At 35.1% G+C, this 21,299-nt stretch overlaps 1 protein-coding gene across 20 annotated transcripts in view; it reads right to left on the minus strand.

The window, feature by feature from the left end:
- PARD3 (par-3 family cell polarity regulator) overlaps positions 1–21,299 on the minus strand; it is a 739,747-nt gene that overhangs the window by 362,226 nt on the left and 356,222 nt on the right. For all 20 annotated transcript variants that reach the window (XM_069086491.1, XM_069086485.1, XM_069086482.1 and 17 more), the window contains exon 4: positions 17,793–17,971. In XM_069086491.1, the coding sequence (XP_068942592.1) occupies positions 17,793–17,971 (179 nt within the window). The remainder of the gene's footprint in view (positions 1–17,792; positions 17,972–21,299) is intronic.

A 21,299-nucleotide genomic window follows, 5' to 3' on the forward strand; every position in this document is an offset into this window, starting at 1 on the left:
GAGAGAGAGAGAGAGAGAGAGAGAGAGAGAGAGCCTCTTCCTTCCTAACAATGAAACAACAGCTGCTTTTTTTGAGAGGGTGGTAAGAGGAGTGATGGTGGGAGGGAGTGGTAAGAGGAGACAAAGATTTGTTATTTAATTGCTATAAGGAACTTCTAGTGTTGAAATTTCTTCCAACAATGCAGAGTGGCAATCCACCTATAACATAAAGTCTTGGAAAGTTGCCTAAGGCAGTGAGAGGCTAAATAATTAATTCATGAACATATAGTTAGTATAATGTCATATGCAGGACTTCAACCCAGGTCTTACTCCCTCCAAAGTATTTGCTCTAAAACGCCCTACTAGATAATTTCTCCATCACCTTTAAAAATCACACACATGAAGCAGAACCCCCCTCTGCTTCTTATTTCTTAGTCTCACAAGGCCTGGCGCCCTCAATCAACAGTCAATAAAAATTTAGATAAATACTAGCTTGTGACACTGGACAAGTCACTTAACCCTGTTTGCCTCAGTTTCCTCATCTGTAAAATGAATTGGAGGAGGAAATGGCAAACCACTCCAGCATCTCTGCCAAGAAAACCCCAAAAGGGGACATGGAGAGTCCTGGAGAATAACTAACACAACTGAAACAACTCAACAACAAGAAGCACCTCATATGAATCAGGCACAGTGCTAAGCTACAGAGACACAAATAATAAAAAAAGATGGTCCTTGCCCACCAGAAGCTTACATTCTAACAGAGGAAGATAATACCCAAAAGAAACAATTAAAAGGAACAGGAGAGGCTCCAGATACTCAGGGAGTCAAAATCAAGGAGAACAGATCATGGGAAATGGTTACCTCTGAAAAGCCTGAGTCCTCTATAAAAGGAAGCTGTGGGAGAAGCTATGGCTGGCAGTCTTCCAGTCAGAGGAGGCAGACAACTGAGGGTGCTGAGGAGGTGTTGAGTCTCAGAATTGAATCAGTCACCATGATGTTGAGATTTCAGGTGATGAAATTATTCTGGTGACAAAAACAAGCCAAGCAGCTCATGGGGAAAAGTCCCCTCTTGATCATGAACCAATCTCACACACCTTCCTGGTGTGTGTTTGCCTTCTTTCCCTGAATAGGTTTTGGGAATTAGTCTTAGAATTTATTCAATGACTTTTTTATGCAAAGTCATCACAGGTTGAACTAATTTTCCTCCCCCCCCCCAACCTACCAACATATCATGCAAAAGTCTCCCTATTTTTCAGTAAAAATTTCCAAAAGTAATTTATATATACTTTTTTTATGTGCTCAATTATCACACATCTCTATATCAGAAAATATAAGTATGTCAGTATTTCTGTGTGTGTGTGTGTGTGTGTGTGTGTGTGTGTGTGTGTGTGTGTGTGTGTGCAGCAGGTGCATGGTACAATCTCCACAAAACTTATGGACAAGTCAAAGGATCTTAAATTCACAAGGCTCTCAGAACGTGCAACAACAAAACACAGAGACAAAAATGGTTAGGAAGTAAATGTTTCCTTGTTCACTCCAGCTGAGTTTGCAAACCTGGCTAAAGGGGAAGTTCCTCTTCTCATGCAGGAAGCATCAGCCTTGGCTTAAAGATTACTTGCCATTTTCTTCTCCCTGAGTAACAAATGACTTCCTTGAGAGAGAATGGAGTATTACTTGGGCACTCAAGGGCAGGATAATCATCCACTAAAACAATGAGAGTTCTTATTGATGCTACATTTTTTAGGTCCCACTGTTCATAAAAATAAAAACAAAAACCTAGTGAGGAAGGAAAACATAAGCATTCTTATTCCTATTTTATAGAGAAAGAAATGGAGGTTCAGAGATGGATAATTACTTGAGCATGATGATACAGCTTTAAAAGAGATGATACCCAACTGTTGTTAACTCGTAAGTCCAGTATGGTTTATACTGGACCACAAAAAGCATAAATCATTAGTTACACAAAGATATGTGGCTACATGCAAGTACAAAATACTAAAGCATTTTTTATAAAAACATCAGAAGGAGCAGGACTAACCTCATTATTCATGAACATTGAATCCCCCTGAGTTTTAGTCTAATGTTCCATTATGGATGGCTGCAAGGAAATTATGGGTAGGGATTACATCCTGCCCCAACTAACAACAATAGTCCTTCCCCATCACATTATAAGAAAGATAATATGTTCCTCCTACTCCAAGGTCCATTTGATTGTAAGTATTAAAGGAGGGGGGAAAAGGAGACATTACTAGCACTCTGAGTTTGAACTTATAATATATTTTAACTGTACAAACAACAGTATAAATATAACTGAAATGCAATACTTAAAAAAAAATTTAATGGCATAAATAAGCATTTGTGCTAGCCAAGGAAACCTAATATTACTCACAGGGATTCTAAGAGTAAATAAATTCTTAGCTACAAATGCCCAACTTACAAACAAGTTTTTGGAATTCACCTCACCCATAAATTTTAAAACCAGCTATACTGCATGAAATTTTAAAAATATACTGGTATGATATGCATAAATATTATTTTCTATACCTTGTATATTCCATTGTATTCACATATCAATGTTGTTAGGATTTGGGGATTAAACCCTTTTTTAAACTATGTAATTATGATCATTGAGAATTCATAGAAAAGAATTCCATTTTCTATTTTCCATTTCTATGTACATTTTTGCTCCAGAAAAGTCCCCAGTGAAGTTAATGTTATTTCAGAGTCTATACTGAGAGAGTTTAAAATGGTAACTATGGCTCATATACACATATATAAAAATCCATCTGCACACTAAAGAGAAATCTTCTAAAATAAACCAAAATTACATTACAGATTCAATGAAGCACGAGATCCTCCATTACATCATTTTTCTACCTCTTGAGGTTAGCCTTATCTTCTGAAAGAAAATACTGTAGTTCAGCCATCTTCAAATACCTAGAGTGTAGACTTGAAAACATTCTAAATAATAAAACTGATCAGACTTAAGACAAACAGAAAATAGTTTTTGCTAGGTAGGCTATTTTAAATGTCCTTTGCTGATCTACAAATCAAAGCCATCTAAAAAGAAGAATCAAATTCAAAACACATTCTCCTAAATATGGATTTTGAATGGCATTTACAAGTTTACTGGTCCACATCTTTTTTTTTCTTAAACCAATCCAGCAACCTATCCACTAAAAAAAATGCAAACAATAGAAGTAACCCAGTTTTTAAATATTATCCCACATGCTGCATAAATCATCATTTACCATGGACATGTGAGTATTTTCAGTAGATTTATTTTAACCATTTTCATAATCTCATAAGACAAGAGAAGAAAGAATGCTTTCATTATTAACTAACATTGAATTCCACTGAGTTCCAACCTAATGCTCTGAAAGTTTTATGCACTGTCATACACACTGTGGGTGCTTAACAGATACTTACTGATTAAATAACTTCACAGAATAGGAGTGACAGGTCATTTTCATTCATTTAGTACTCCAAAATTTAGACATCATAATGGACATTGACATTACTTATTTTGATTAGAGCTTTCTGAAAATGACCACCCCTGAAGTTCAATGAATGAAGCTAATCTACAGAGTCACTATCAATTCAGAAAAACGTAAGAAATAGATAAAAGGCATAGTTATATTTCATCTCAATCACCTTCTGCATACAAAGTCCCAACATTCAGCAATTCCATTTTACATAATCTTTAACACATCATCATCACAAGATTAAAATGACCAAATGAAACAATTATTGAAGCCCAAAATGATGAACATAGTATTTTACAGTTAATTTAGTGATATCCACAGGTTTTAATAGTTGAAGAACAACACTCTATGCAGTCTAAATAACAGGTTTGAAGTCCCTACAAAGCTCATACTTTTGGTACATTCATAGTAAAGATAATTTTTCTGAAATCTCTCTGTTTTCCCTGAAATTTTTTCTATGTAATTTCTTATTTTGGAAAGAATTATACTAATGCATACACTAACAAAAAAGGGGGGGGGGCAAGTTTTCTCTTTTTTTAAATAGCACCTATGAAATGCTTACTTGAAAATGGTTCCTTACAGCATCTACAATTAAAATTTTGTGAAATTTTAACTACTAAGCATGGTCATAAAGAAAAGATATAAAAGGTACATGCCTTCACTTCTTTGCAGAGGTAGGGAAGGGAAGTTATGAATTTGACTCAAACAATATAAGGTTAAGGGCTGCTAGATGGTGTAGCAGATAGTGTGTCAGGAAATCTCATCTTCCTGAGTTCAAATCTAGCCTCAGACACTAGCTGTGTGACCCTGGGCAACTCACTTTACCCTGTTTGCTTCAGTTCCTCATCTATAAAATGACTTGGAGAAGGAAATGAACCACTCCAGCATCTTTGCCAAGGAAACCCTAAACAGGATCACAAAGAATTGGTCAAGATTGAAACAACTAAACAACATGATCACATACACATGTATGTGTATGTATACACCTCTCTCTCTCTCTCTCTCTCTCTCTCTCTCTCTTTCTCTCTCCCCTTCACTTAGGTAGAATAAATAATGTCACATAAGGAGAAAATTGTACTGTTCAACCAATCCAGGGAAAACAATGACCAAAACAATGATTCTCAGTAAGTCAATGTGCTAATGAAATGACATCTAGTAGAACTTTTGTGACAATAGCCAGAACCACAAATACTGATTATCTTTTTTTTTTCTTTTTGGAGTGGGGAAGGCAGGGCAATTGGGGTTAAGTGACTTGCCCAAGGTCACACGGCTAGTAAGTGTTAAGTGTCTGAAGTCAAATTTGAACTCCTCCTGACTTGAGGGCTGCTGCTCCATTCACTGCTCCACCTAGCCACCCCAAATACTACTTATCTTAATAAATAATTTGATGTTTGGAAAAGATAGCAATGATGAATTAGAGATTTCCATCACCAGGGGTTTTATTCTAGTGTGTTACCATCTTAGTTTTCTTTTAAGCATAATAAAATTCTTTTGTTGTTTGCAAAGAGACCTTAACCTTGTCAACTTATTGCTACAATCAAAGAGAAATGCAGACAAATGTTTATTCAGGCAAGACCTCTTTACATCAATAATTGCAGGTACAAAAATATTTCCCAAGGTTAAGGCTTGAGTTTTTATCACTATGTTATAGGGTAATGTTCAAAGTGTTTGCACATAGTTTTGATATGTCACTTTTATCATGAGAGTTTTAAACTAAAACTTGTTTCCCATTATCATATGTGCTTAGTTACATGTAGATCATGGAATTAATTTTAGATTAGTGAGAGACTAAGGAATACTTATCCTGCCAGAAATAAGTATTCAATTTGAAACCTCCTCATACACACAGGTACACAGGAAGAATTACAATGAATTTTAGGAATGTTTCCCTTTACTATGCTTCACAAAATGAAAATCTCATCTTAGTGTTTCATAGTAGTAGAATCAAACCATCTGGGTGTTATTTCACAAGTTGATATGACCTATTGGTTAACATAATCAGCTACTGTGCCTAGGAATGGGGCTCCGGATGAAGACAGTGTGCTTAAAAAGACTTTTCCACACATTTAGGATAGTTTAGTTCTATCTCCCTGCTAGGGTTCTAGTCAGCTGAAAAAGACCCATAGGTCCAAGTGAGTTCACATAACATGACCTCATTGATTCTAAAATTCTCCTCCCAAAAAAATTTCCTAAGATCCCCTCAGAACTAAGGGTTCTAACAATTACACGCGTAACTCCAAGAAAAAAGAGGCAGGCCAATCAAACATGAAATGTCAGCAGTCAATAGATCTGGAAGGGAACAAGGCTCCAGAAAGGTCCAGGCTCACTTCCACAATATTTCACAATCACAGAATCTTAGGGTCAGAAGAATAGAGACCTTAGAGAATTTCTGGTCCAACTCTCTCATTTTTCAAATAAAGTGATTTCCAGAAAAGTTAAGTAAATCAAGAAAATTTACTAGAATCACGTGGCCAGTTAATGAGTGTCAGAGCCTTCTCTAAAACCCTTGTTTCCTGACTGAGTCCCACTACTTGAAAATATCTCAGTTTAAAGTATCGCCAGCGTTTAAGCAGGATGCCTGGCACATAGTGGTATGCGTTTTTTTTTTAATGCTTATTTACTGATTGGGCATTTGATTCCAAACTTATCCTCCTAAACAGCTTTGTTTTGGTCCCCTTTTTTTATTTAGGTAGTAATTGAGCAACTCTCCCCCCACTGGCAAATATTGACAAAATGTTACTCCACTCGATCTCCCATCATACTAATTCCCTAATGCTAATCATCCATTCTCATCACTTCCAATCTCTAGTCCTCCCTAACCTTGCTTATCTATTTCCTAATGTATTTCAGGTTGATTTTTTAAATTCTTGCTCTGTTCTCAAACTCCTTATTTGGTGAAATCTGGCCTGGCCCTGAGACTGTCTCCTGCAATCCTCTTAATTTCTTTCCCCCATTTCCTCTGACTCAAGAGTCAACTCCTACCTGAGAGCAAAAGGAAGATGCCCTCTGTGCTGTCTTTCAGATCATCCTTCTACCTCTACTCCTCAATAACATTTCTTCTTTAAAAGTCCAAACAAACATTTTAGCCCTTGCCCATTACAATTACTGACATCTGCCTCCCTCCAGACCACTCTCTCAACTTCCCCATTGACTTTAGCACTGAACTCACAGACATGCTTTCCAATCTACCCTTTGTCATCTTTCTCAGAAACTTTAATATTTGTGTAGATCATCAAACTCTCAACCTCCACAGGTCATGACAATGACCTTCTCCACGCTGTTATAGATACACAAGGGCACATCAGAGTTCATTAGGTCTCAGGACCATATGGCTACTAAGATCTGGACTTCGAAAAAAATTTGTTTTAATCATACAAAATCTACCTTCTAATCCTCACCCTAATTGAGAACAAAAGAAAAACCTATTTACAGACATGACTAGTCAGTCAAAACAAATTTCTGCATCGGCCCTATCATTATACATACATATATACAAACAGAGACAGACTATCTCATCCTGAATTCGAAGTCCTTCACTCCTCTATCATGAGGTGGGCAACATGTTTCATCATTAGCCCTGAATCATGCTTCACACTCACTAGAAATCATTATCTGGGAGATTCCTTCATTTTTGGTACTCAACACCCCTCAATTGCATCTCCCCTATGACTGGAGGGCTGGAAGATGGAGCAAAAAACTCTTCCCAAAGCCTCCCTTTATAGAGTTCTCAGTATTCTACAATAAGCAGCTCTCCTTGGTTTTAACTCTAGGAAACATCATCATGCCCCACAAATCAGGTAACTTCTAATGCCCTGTCCCCTTTTCAGCTTCCTTCTGTATATTGTCCTCCCCCATTAGAATGTAAGCTCCTTGAGGGCATAAACTGTCTTTCTCTTTCTGATTTGTATCCCCAGAGCTTGGCCCAGTGTCTGGCACATAGTAGGGATTTCTTCATTTTATTGTATTTTTTATTGACTTTATGAAGTTTTTGACCAACCAGTTCCACTGGCACAGAACTAAGATTGAGATACATTTTAGGCAGGAGGGAGCTAAGGAGAGAAAATGAAAGACCTATAGCTGACAAAGGACCAGAACTCAGTCTCAAATCTTGGTAAACTATAAAACTGCTAATCTTTTCAAAATTCCCTTATAGGACTTCATAGTAATTATTTCTCACACAGAAATTATTCCAAGGTGGAGTGATACAAGTCTGTGCTTGCCTCCCTATGAAAGACTTGACATTTGAGTAATGCAAAAAGAATGATAAAGTTGTGGTACCTCAAAACTCAAAGGGCACATGAGTGAGCCAGGACCTATACTTACCAGTTAAGAGAAAACTATATGGTGATGGCATAGAGGTACCACACAAAGTAAAAAGGGAATAAGGCTCTCTTTGTGCTCAAAGAGAGTAAGACATCTGCAAATTTGTAACACTAAATTAATTTTTGAAGGGCACAGTGATCCTCCCCCCCCACCCCCCGCCAACTTATAGAGAATAGGGCCAAAGCTTGCATTTAAACTAACCTATCTGAGGCCCCAAAATAGAAAAGAACACTTTGAAAACTGTTCTTTCTTTCTGGTTGTAAAGTCAGGCAAACCATTTTTAAAAACTCATTTTGTTTTAAACACATAACCGATACATGCTGCCAAAATTTTCTATAACTATATCTCTAGAGGTAGTCTCCTCCAGGTTCAGCAACACATTTCATAGTGTAAATGCTAGGTCCAAATATTTCAGGAGATGGAAAGGAAGAGGAAAAGAAATTCACACATTTATCTACCTTTAATGATGACTCCCTATAATACCATTCTTTTCTATTCCTATTCTACTCATCTTTTCATTTTCCCATTCCAAAGATTTCTCACTTCAGATTTTTGCCAACACAATAAATATTAATTTAACTTATCTTCAAGCTGATGCCAAGGAAATAAACATGCTCTTCAAAATAACCAATCTAGCTACAAATGTGAGTTAAGGTACTTCTATTCTCATCTTTCCTTTCTTTCTTTTAAGGAACCATAATTTCAAATAGAGAAAATGACTTGTCAGTTCCAATGTGATAGTTTTGTGGAAATTCTTACTGACAGTATAGAGACCCGGAAAATGTATGTTAGTAACTAAAAGAGTATACTTCCTTTGTTATATTGTGTTTCCAAGTTCAATTTTGGCTGTTTAGAGCCATGTTAACCCTTAGAAAGCAATTGTTCACTACCTCTTCGAAATTTCAATTTGCCTTAGCAATCAGCTTATCCTTCCATATGACTCATTCATGGAAAGTTCTCCCTCTTTATATTCCACTAGCAGCATAATATTTTAAAGCTGGAGGAGACCTTGGAGATCATCTCTTCTAAACCCCTTTACATCCAATGACTGAGCCAGGAACAGATGCTTGGTTTTTCAGTCCAGTTTTTTCCCCACCACTACACTAATCTACCTTCACATGCAGAAAGGAATTGACTTAAAGGACCATCTATTACAAAATTAAAGAAAATGATACCACATTGTTCTAGGAGCATTAAGCCAACACGATGTCCCTTTCCCCTACCACCTTCAAAACCCCATCTCATCACCTAGAATATTATATCATATTTGCCAAATCTAGAAGAATGTTTTCTGGGCAGAGTCATTATTTTTATTCATGCTGAACCTTTTGAAACTTAATAACCCATGATTCCAAATAATTTTGGAAAATGTGGCTTAAGGAACTTGTTTGAGAAATCTCTAGTAAAAAACTAATAAGAAATCTCAGTGACTGGAAACACAAACAGGACTCCATCACCCAAAGATAGTTTTATACCATAATAATAATTATAGCCAGCAATTAATAATGAAGAATTCAGTCACAGTGAGAAAAATGTGTTCAGAAAATCTAATAAAGAAATCACTGAAAACTTCTCAAATTTTTATTAATAAAGGGAAAGTGTGATATCATTGAATCAGTAATCTATACCATGAAAACTTAAAAGTAATGGAGAAAGAAATATTTACATACCTCATTTCAAAACCAAAATGGAACTACATTAATGTTAGTGTAATAGCTTAATTAATAAATAACGTTACAAGGTATTATTAATGAAACTGGAATATTTTCGACCAAGAAAAATATAGTTGTCTTTCTCGGCACGACAAATTTTTTTTCAACAATACTAATATATGTCATATAAGCTTAATATTAATGATTAGAAGAAAAGTGTGAAAAAAAAAGACAATTGAGTGGTGATATATCACGCTTGAAAATCCAAAAAGACTGGAAAAATCCAAGGGCAGTAGGCATTTTGATTCATAGATAGCAAAAACTTCTATTAAAGGACATAAGACACAACAAGACAAGTAGAATCCAAGAACATGTCTCCCCCAAGGCTTTGAAGCTCAGGGCTCCCTACTAAAGAATCCTGTATGTGTATGTTCTTTATGATTCACAAATCCAACAAAAGCAACACCAATCTACTGTATTCCTTATCTGGCTAGTGCTCTGGCTATCAGTGAGATACTAATGACATAGGGAAACACCAGCATATTCTGTTCCTCTCTCATCTCTACAAAGCAGTTTCTAGGTCAGACACATGCTTTATTCTAGTTCTGTGGCATCCCTGAGCATACAAGTAATAAGCCTAGTGCACAGATCCTCAATCAAGTAATTGCCACTAAGATCTATATGGAAATGAGTAAATAAAGGAAATAATGAAAAGATAATCAAGGTAGGTGCTGCTAAGTAGCCAATAATGACACAAATTGAAAAAACAAAAAGTCTAATACTTGTAATATTTTCTCTCTATGTACTACCATTCCATCTAAACGATATTATTATTACAGCTGATATTAGACAACATAGAGAAGTGGCCTCTGAAACAGAAGACCTAGGAATCCAGGTCCCATCTCTGTTGTATATTGGACATTAGGAAAGTAAAAGAACCACCTCAGACCTTAAGTTGCTAACCTGAATTAGTAGAAGAGTTTCTTTACCAGGTAATTGCCCATTCTATATTCATTAAATCACTGATCTAGTTTCTCTTTCTGTTTCAACTAACAGTTAAATATGATGCTTAATGATTTACAAAGTGCTTTGTATTTCTGATGATTCAATCAACACCTCTTATGCTACCTTCATCAACATACCTGCAAAATAGAATGTACCTGTGTGTGCCTTGTTTTCCCTACATTGTCCCAAATGTACAAATGATACATGAATTAATTTTATGTAATAATACACAAAATCCAAGTTTCTTTAAGGTCTGTAAAAGGGACATAGTTATAACTTTATGAATATATAGGAAAAAAAGCAAACAGGCCCCATAATAGGCTCAGTGAATAATACCTGAGAGGGTAAAACTCATAAGCACAAAATTTGGTATTTAAACACATGAAAGCTGATGAAATCCTGGAAATTGTTGCAGAAAAAGCAAAGCTCTAATGAGGTAATTATTATATCCTTCAAAGTAGAAGATAGGAGAAATTTAAAAATTTTTGTTGTTGCTGTTTTTAGATTTGACCCATGATTTTATAGATGTTCATGACCCTCAATGAAGAAACAAATTCTACCAATTCAAATTGGCCCATGTTCTACAACTTACAATCTCAAGAGCTATGACTCGCCTAAGGACATGCCACCAATGTATTAGAGACAGGATTGAATCCAGGTCTTCCTGAACTCCCAAACCATTTTTCTCTTCACTATAACCATACTGCCTCCCTAGAAATATCACCTACTTAAGTTCTCTTAATGGTCTTAAGTAGAATTACAATCTAACCATACAAAAGCAGAAGGTGAAGTTTGTTTTCTGGATACCTATAATATAAAATTCAAACACTACAGGGTAAATTACAAATTCATTGCTCAACAGGGTTTTCCTTAAATCAACACCTCATGAAATTAAACCCAGGAAAAAGTCCCTTCTAAAAACACCATATCATTCTAACACAGGTGGCATCTTACATTTCCTTCCTATTGTTCTGATGATCACTATTGCTGGCAGCCATAAATACTCACAAATAATTGTATTATCTTTTTGGCAGCCAACTAGTGATATATTGTTTGCAAGTCAATAGTAAAATGGAAATTTTGAACTCATTAGTATTTTAATGTATTTTATACATTAAGAGAAAAAATCAAAAAAAGAGAGCAAAAGATTTAAATTAAATTTAAAAGTAGATGAAGGGTGGATTAGACAGTAGGAAAGAAGAAGGAAAAATGTAATAAGAAGGAATAATAAGACATATGGATCTAGCAGTAATAGAATACAAAGGGGAAGTATATCAATAGCTTCTTACCCAGAGAGCCCTGGAAAGTAAAAGAAATCTTCCAAAAATGAATTAAAATTTTCCATAGAAAGATAAGCCACTTTAGCTACCTGAAACCATATGGATAATGCAATGCCTCAGCTTGCTTCACAAATGGTACAAATTTGCTTTAAGAATCAATGGAAAAGCAGGTAGTAAATGTACCACAAGTAAAAGTTATTTTAGTTAGGAGGGTGGCAAAGAGTTGGCATTCATCGATAGAGTTAACTTTCTGTCTCTCTTTCTAATTAATGGAACTGCCTAATCATCAATAGGAAGTGAAGTAGATATTCTATAGAAAAGTTTTCAATCTTGTTCACCAATAACTACTACATTCCTAGAAGGGCATGTAGAAGCAGAACAGGGTAATAAACTGAGTCAGATGATTTGGGTTGGTATCCCAGCTTCAGTAAGGCTTCCACTAAGCCTACCTGAGGTTTTATTTCTTCACGTATAAAATGGAGACAATATTTGTACTACCATGCTTACAGTATTATTTTGAGTAAAGTGCTTTGTAAAATGTATAGCACTATATAAACATGAATTAATGTAATTATTATTATTATGATTACAGACTCAAAACATTTCTTGACAAGAGAAAAGCATAAATAAATGCTACTAAGGCACTCATTCTTTCATGATATCTATTTAATCGCAGCTTCTGCCATGACCCTCAAGGTTTCTGACAGCAATTTGGAATACCTCTAGCCATCATCATCTGAAAGGAGTGTCACAAATTTCTCAAAACAAACAAAAAGTATGTTCATGTTAACATTAAAACAACCTTAATAGGACTCGTGTTTTTTTTTTGGGGGGGGGGGGGGGGCACATGTAAAAGAGGAAAAACAATTAAAAAAAACAACAACACTCATGATGTTTGAGTTGTAGGAGGCCAGAGGGGAACATAAGTAGACCTGAAGAAAAAGTAATTTAAAAATCATCTCCAATTATATGCTAAATGTTCACTGGAGGCTTTAAGCCTTCACTCTAATAAGACAAGCTGATTATCACAAAATAAATATCCAACATGAATTGCAGAATTTTCTTGCAATAAAATATGTATGTGTATAAAAAGCACTATTAAAAAGCTCCCCACTGTTGAATTTTTGGAGTATTCAAACCCTCATTGCCTAACCCCATGTTTTGGCTCAATTATAGGATGTCAAAAATGCAAGAAGATTTGGAATTGTCATTTTTTTGCAAATATAACACAAATTGTTATTAGGAAAACTATGAAAGTTTTCCCCAAATGTAATATCCATTCTATTTTTGTATATAAATTCAATTATGAAATGTCATGTAGCTTATAAATCCCAAGAAGACAGGAATCATTTGTTATGCTACTTCTGGATTACCCATAATGCCTAGTACAATGCTGGCAAAAGGTGGCTATTATTCAAACTATTTCTAAACCATTCAAGACTATAATAGTTCAAGTGCTTTACATATGACCTGGAAGAGAAAGAAGGAAGGAAATTTCAAAACCATGTAGGGTTGAGTCAGTTTTATCTTTATATATATATATATGAAATTTTCTTATTTTACCAAGAACATTGCTAGATGGGGAGAAATAAGGCAATAGACTCTCTAATGGAATGGAGAAGGAAGCAACAAAGACTTAATTAGGAGAGCATCTCTGCCAAGTGTCTGTATGTATCAAGGGTACTGGTAAGACACTAAACATGCCAAGAAACAAAGGAAAACAGAAATAATAAACCCAGGGGGTAAGAAACATTCCAAGGTCTCTCTTTTTAAAAAAAAGAAGAAGAAAGAAAGAAAAAAAGAATGAAAGGAATCCAAAGCCCTTTTTTTTTTCCTCCAGACACTTTCCCTATCCAAATTTTCATTCCTCTTGGCAGCTAGTCAAAATGTCATTGGCAGGGTAAGTTTTTTCTATACAAATTCTGCACAATTGTACCTTAAAATATGCACACTAATAAAAGTAATATTTATCATTCAACTGAAAGGAATCTGTGCCTGACCATGTTCTCATATATACACAATAGCAAATGACATTAGCAAAGGGTTTCACCTTGGAACTTCACAGTAGGCTGCAGTAGATTAGTATTTTTAGTCTTCCCTTTTTAAAAGAGTGGCTTAAAGACTTCCCACCTACCAAACTGCCTAGTCTTCATTTACAGTGACATTGACATAATGAGGCTGACCAAAGAGGTGGTAAAGATGATTGAAAATATTCAGATTGAAAGAAATATTTTTCCTCTGGCTGAAATTTTGATTACATGGAAAACAATTAATAATAGGAGGTCTTTTAACTAGACACTAAATATGTGCTGAAGCTAATGTGAAGGAATGGAGACTATTGGGCGGTCAGGGTAACAAAAATTTCTCTTGTCACCATTTTCTTTAAAGCATACACTCTGCTAGTCTCTTTTAAAAAGGGAAGAGCAGCTCTGAAGCATCATTAGCATTATCAAATAGAGTCAGGAATTCTGAAATGTAGCAAACACTTCATTTTTTTTTTCAAGAAATAGCAAATGAAAAGATATCATGGCTTGACATGCTCATATTCTTATGGACTACAAAGTTAGGCATTGATTGGGTGGTGCAATGCCAAGGTCAAGGAGGATTTGATGTTCTTTGGAGCATCTCATTTAATGAGGAGATTGCCTACACTTTGAGTAAGAAGAGTTCATTTTCAATATATCTTTGAAGTGTGAGTATTGTAATATATCTCAATACATATTCAGAAAAAAAAAGCTGGACTAGATGATAAAGTTTCATCCAAATATGTAACTCTATTATCATTTGATTTTCTTTTTTGATTAAAATAAATTGCTTTTCATGAACAGATTTTCACCTGTCCTAAGCTCTCTTCTCTTCTCATTCTATACCCTTGTTATTAGTAGCATCATCTCCCATGAGTTTAAATGTTACCTCTGTGCTGATGATCATAGGTCTGTATATCCATCTACAATCCCTCCTTTGAGCTTCGGTCCTATATCACCATTTGACTTTTGGACATTTAAAACTCAAGGTCCCAAAGACATCTTAAACTTATACATAAAACAGAATTTATTGTTGCAAGACTATCTCTATAGTCTCCAAGGTTTGTAATGTTGGCATAATCCCAAACTCCTCACTCACTACCCTGATCATTTTATCAGCTACCAAATCTTACCATTTCCACTTTCACATTATCTTTTGCATTCAGCTTCTCTACTCATCACCTTTCACTTACTTTATTACAACAGCTTCCTAATTGACCTCCCTGCCTCAGGTCTCTCCCTAATCTAGTCTAGTCTACACATTATTGCAAAGTAATTCTCCTTACAGGGCAGATCTGTCAATTAATCAATCAATTACAGTAACTTCCTTCAGCATGTAACATAAAACATAAACTCATCTGTATAGCTTTTAAGGCTCTACAATACCTGGCCCCAACCTCCCTTTCCAGTCAAGTTGGATAATACTTCCCCTCCCACACTCTGTGGTCTTCTATCTGTTCCTTATACTTGCCACTCTCTCTCTCTATTATATTTATAGCATTGCAATGGCCATCCCACATACCTAGAATGCAGTCCCTCCTTACTTGTGGCTTGGAGTGTCCCTGAGTACTATTAAGACTCAGTTTAAGCACCATCTTCCACATGAAGCCTTTCCTGATACCCCACCCATCCAAATGCTAGTATCTTCACTCCCAAACTAGATTATATTGAAGTATTTTTCTAAAATTGCTTTTGCTTCAAACTCATACTACTTCATGCCCATATACTTATATATGTACCTTTTTTCTCTCCAATGAGAATGGAGAGATGCAAGCTTTTTTTAAAACAAAGATTGCATCATTCCTTACACTTGTATCTCTAGTGTCTAGCATAGTACCTAGGACATACTATGAACTTAATACTTATTGATTGGCTGATAATCTGGCTCCAGATTATCTTTCCAGCCTTCACTAACACAACTCTACCTCACATAATCAGCCTACCCTCCAGCCAACCTGAACAATTCTTTGTTCCCATTCCCCCTACACACAGACACATACCAATACTTCTGGTGCCTGCCTGTGTCTGTGTTCTTGATCCTGCCTAACCTTAAGCATTAAGTGCAACTCCACCCCTACCTCCTGAAATTCTGCCTCCCTTCTACAACACCAATCTGAAATACCAACCTCCCTTTCTTGAAACCTCCATTGATCTTCTGACTTCATTTATAGTGATGTTTGTATTTCTCTCATATATTCATCATATACAATTTACCAACCTGAAAAACATTATAACTTCTTGAAGACATATATTTCTTATTGAGCTCTGTACCTGCACCAGGTCTTAGTACAATCCACTAAACATAACAGGAACTTTGGAAATGTTTAATGAATGAACACAAGTACTCGAATGAGGTCATACTATATGAATACATGTGAATAGAGGGTAATGAAAAGAAAGATTTAAACCAAGTCCAATAATTATTTGAAGATTCTTTATTCAACTTGGAAATAGATAATGCAATTAAGTTCAAAAGTTATTCAAGATTCTTCAAGTTATTGCGGTAGAAAAGGAAATAGCAAGGGTATAGGATCTTTAGGGTAATTTAGTTTATTTCCTTGGTTTTAGAACATTTGAGAAAAAGAAAAAAAAGAGGCTCTAAGGGGAAGTAGCACACCATGTCCTCTATGGGAATAAATAAGTTTAATGCCTTGTGCCTTATCAGCAAATGTGATTCCCTGGGAAGATAGTATATGAATAATGAACAGGCAGGAAGAATTTCTTTTTATTACTTAATATAAAGCCATAGTGAAAGTGATCATTTAAAGTTATATTTTTTAAGTTTATAGCCAAATTCAAATGATAGGGTGTATTGGTCTGGTAGGCTTAAATAAATCAATAAGTGAAAAGAATAAAGAATAAAAAACGTTCTAAGGAAATGACTTGTAAATAGTGTTTTATTTAAGGATATATGTGTGTAAGTATATACACATGTGCAGAATTTTCCATAATAAAACTAAGTTATTCTTGAAATCCACAAAAAGAATTGAAATAATATAAAAGAATAAAATGTGCTAGTGAGAACCAGAATAGGTTCTGAATAAATACTTTAAAAGTTTTTTTTTTTTTTCATTTTAAATGGTCATCTAAAATAATATACCCCTGGTAAAAGAGTTTCCACTTCACTAATCAAGAGCTTGACGATTTCAAAATCAAAATGTTTCAGAGATGGTATGGTGTAAATCCAAGGGGTCAAAATCTGAAAATTGGGAAATGTTTAACAAATTATTTAATTGAATTTACATGCTCTGATTACACTAAGCCACAGGTAAACTATGAGAGAACTGAACAATTTCAGAGCAATCTTGAAAAGAAACCCCCTCAAAATGTGCTCATAAACTTTTTTCATTATAAAGAGATGCAAAGTTTGCATAGCAAGTTATTTTCAAGCTCCTTTTCCTCACGCTTAAACCCCTACACAATCTGGCACCATTTTTCTTTTATATGACTCTACCATATTCACTATGCTCCAGGCAAACTATCAGAAAACTTTCCTTTTTTATCTTTGCTCATACTGTTGTCTATAGTCTCCCAAACTTCTTTGCCTAGTAAATCCATGTAAACCTCAATTCAAATGCCACATCACCTGTGAAGGCACCCTAGATTCTTCCCATAATAGTATTCTTTTTCCCCTCTTGATTTCATAGGCTGCTGGTTTTTTACATTTCCAATGTTTCAATCCTGTACTATCATTGTCTGTTAGTTCCTTATTTGACATCAGCTCCATGAGAGCAGAAATTCTGTCTTCACTAAACTCTGTGTCTCTCTCAGTCTCAATTTTCATGCTCTGTACACATTAGGTACTAAATAAATGTTAACTGAATTGAACTGATAACATTAAAACAAAACATAATTATGCAAAGTACAATAACTGCTTCAATTTACAAATAATCTTTCTTTTAATAATATGAAATAAAAACTTTTTTGGGGGGAGAAAGGCCTTGATGAAAACATAAAGATTTATTCAAAGATTAAAGCCACACATCAAATATGAATATCCAAGAGAAAAGCTTGATTAGTGCAACAAAAAGATACAGTATTTACCTTCCGATCACGAGTATTAGGACTCCCAGAAGTATTTTGCTTGAGGAAGCCAGCTGTTGTGGACCACCGTGTGGGGTTTTTCCGTGATGGCTCTTCAGAAGAAAAATTATTATCACTGACAGAGGTTGCAAGGCCAATTAATGCAGGGTCACTGCTTCGTCGTACATGAAGAGGCATATCTGAAAGAATAGGTATGTATATTTTCTTTTAAAAATAATACCAAAGTACAATTTAAGGGATATACAAATAAAAATATCTACTAAATGGTTTACTGAAGGGATGCAATCCAAAGAAATTTTTCCTTCATTTGCTTATATTCTATGGTTAAAGACAAAATAACATTTGATAGCTATGAATACCCTCTAATGATCATTAAGTTTAGTACCTCATTATAAAAAGTTTTAAACCCAGTATTTCTGGTGACATACACATAACTTCAATAGAAGAGTTTCTATGAAGCACCCATAATTTCATCAATGTAAGAGTCCTCTCTACCAATGTAGACTGTAACCTCTATCACCACTATGTAAAAGGTTGGTATTCCCACTTCCACCCAAATCCATTTTTCTGTGCTCAATCTGGGCAGATGAAGTTCTGTGAAATTAACTAGGTTGATCATCAGAAGAAAGACATTAACCATGACATAGGCCCCATACTGGAAAACTGATAGAATAGCTCCCTTCCTAGTAATGCCAAATAAATGAAGAACTAATGGCTATATATTTATATTTGAGAAGCTTCTAGAAGTTAAAATATCATAACCACAATAATTTCTGGAAAAAAAGTTCATAGCATGGGTTGGCAGAACAATAACTCATATGTGTATATTTATATGGGCACTACTTTTTAAAAAAAGAAATTCATACTGTCTTTTTGTCAATATATGTGTGAATATGTGCAATGGTCATCACATCACAACATTAAATGTTGCTTGGACCTGGAATGTGTGTAAATAAATGATTCTGTATTGCAGCTTGCTCTTATAACTATGACCAAACTGGCTCTGAGAGACCTGGAATACCTCCTATAACTAGATTCTGCCATCATAAAAACTCAGGGAAAGACCAAAGTGAATGAAATAATAAGAAAAATGGAAACAGAGGAAAAAAAAACAATATCAAATAAATCAACCTACAAAAAACCTAAATTACATTTACAAAGAGTACACACAAACTTATATCTTAATATAAATACATCTAATTTATTATATTAGCTTTAGAGAAAACAGAAGATTCCATTTGGCATACTTAATGGATTTTTTTTTCCTTTTCCTCACTAAAAGCTTAGGGAAAAGCTTAATAAACAGCCTTCACATATCACTAAACTCAGCTCATTTGGGGCTCTTCAAAGGAAATGAGTTCTACAAATGTAAATTATTATCCTGGGTTGTTTTTTCCTTGTTTGTTTAAATGGGATAATTGTATTAATTATGCTTTAAGAATCATAGGGATAGCAGAGTTGAAAGAGATCCTATCAAACTAAATATTTCAAGACAGAAGTTCAACTATGAATACTTAGTAAAAATGAAATGTCATAAAAGATAAATTAATTCCTCTATGAGAGTATAATAAGTTGATCTAACTGAAACTCATAAATGAAAATGCATAAGTACATTTGTGAGCATGCACAATAGCAAACTGTTATTGTATCTTTGTTTTCATATTAAAGGGTCTTTGAGAACTCTACTGTGCAGCTAAAGAATAAAGGAATAAATAAAGCACTTCATATCCTACAGTCAGTAAGCTTAACAAACAGAAGCTTGGTCAGACCCCTGGAGATATGAATAACAAAGGACACAGCTGTACCCACCAGCCGCAGTAGCCAGAGAGCACAATAAAGTGACCATATTAATACAGGATTTCAGCCACAGGACAAATTCAAATAGCAGATATGATTCTCTTGGATTTGCTTGCCCACAAGTGGGTGTGGGATAAGCAGGGCTGCTTAGAAAATAATTATTCAGCTTCCACTGGAAAAGGTCTCTAGCAGAAGATATAGCATACCTAATTTTGAGGTACTGAATACCTAGCATCAGTACCTACACAGACTAAACTCAACTATAATTTCCAAAGCAATTAAATCTGCTTATTTGCTAAACAGATGAACACTGGTAAAAAGACCGATTCAGTCCTGTTTTTAACTCTAAACTTTCTTGGGAGTATAGTATACTAAATACAGGAGAATATTGGTGATTGGACTTAAAACTGGCCACAAGAAGGGTTGAAGAATGAAAATCTAGAGCAAGGTATAGACTTACTTTGTTCTGACCAAAAAGGCAGAACCAAGGAAGTGTGTGGAAGTTATAAAAAAACAAATTTAAGCTTGATGTGAGGAAAAACTTATTAACAATTAGCACTACTCAAAAGTGGAATAGGTTGGCCAACAAAGGGATTAGGATTCTCCTTCCCTGTGATTTTCAATCAAATATAAGCAATCACTTGCCTGGTATTTTATAGTGGCAATTCACTTTCATATGGACTTCTTTGACCACTGAGATTACTTTCAAAACTCCCTTAGTAGTCTCTCCCCTATGACTGGGAGGCTAGCAGGTACAGCAATAAACCTTGCTCAAAGCCTTCCTTTATACAAGGGTTTGAATGTAAAAAAATTTACAGGTAACTCTATTTTCCATTATCAATTATGCTTGATTTGGAATCCACAGTTATTATTCATATCCTTAGCACTTAGCTGGCATACAATATGTTTTTAATAAAGGTTAACTGAATTGAATTGGAGGGGAAAAAAGCCTCAAATTCTGTGATTTTGTGAATTGTCTTGAAGGTCACAAAGGCAGTATTTGAACCCAGATTCTGACTAACTACAGAACCAGTGTTATACTACAAAATAGTTTTTAACCTCAAAACTAAGTGTTAGTTGATATAAAGCCATTCCAAAGGCATTAGGACTGCCACTCCTATCTAATGGTCAACAATATCAGCATGATGTCTTTAAACACAGGCTTGAAGCCAATCTCAGGTAAGGGATTACTGTTAATTTCTTGGCCTTATCAACAAAATGAGTCATGAGGCACAACTGTGTCTGACATATTTCAGAGATCACTTGTCCACTCAAAAGGTTGCACAATGAAGCCATTTCTATACCAGAATAAGGCTGATGTAGCTTTCTCACCTATGTATAATTTGCCAACCCACTGTTGCAAGAGAAACCCAAGTGAAAGATATTTATGACAGAGTAGTCTCATGTACTCTATAATAATGAAAACTGACTTCCTAGCAATCTGAGAATTAGAAGAGCAAATGCATCTTTCTCATTTTAGCAAAAGAAATAGGTTTAAAGTTATGTGCCAATTGAATATTCTTGACAAGAATCCTTTGGTTTATTTAATATATAGATTTCCAAAGTGTGTCCCCTGAAATATTAAAACAAAATACAAAGACAAGAATGTTCAATAATTAAACCTCTAGAAGAAGTGCACATGGGACTAGAGCAATGTCACTGAATCCAGGATGACAGCTGAGGGTGTTTGATGTCTGTGCTTACTTTGAA

The sequence above is a fragment of the Petaurus breviceps genome, unplaced genomic scaffold, assembly GCF_028583685.1.
Source record: "Petaurus breviceps papuanus isolate PSGF00001 unplaced genomic scaffold, PetGlider_PUasm1.0 178, whole genome shotgun sequence".
Taxonomy (NCBI): domain Eukaryota; kingdom Metazoa; phylum Chordata; class Mammalia; order Diprotodontia; family Petauridae; genus Petaurus; species Petaurus breviceps.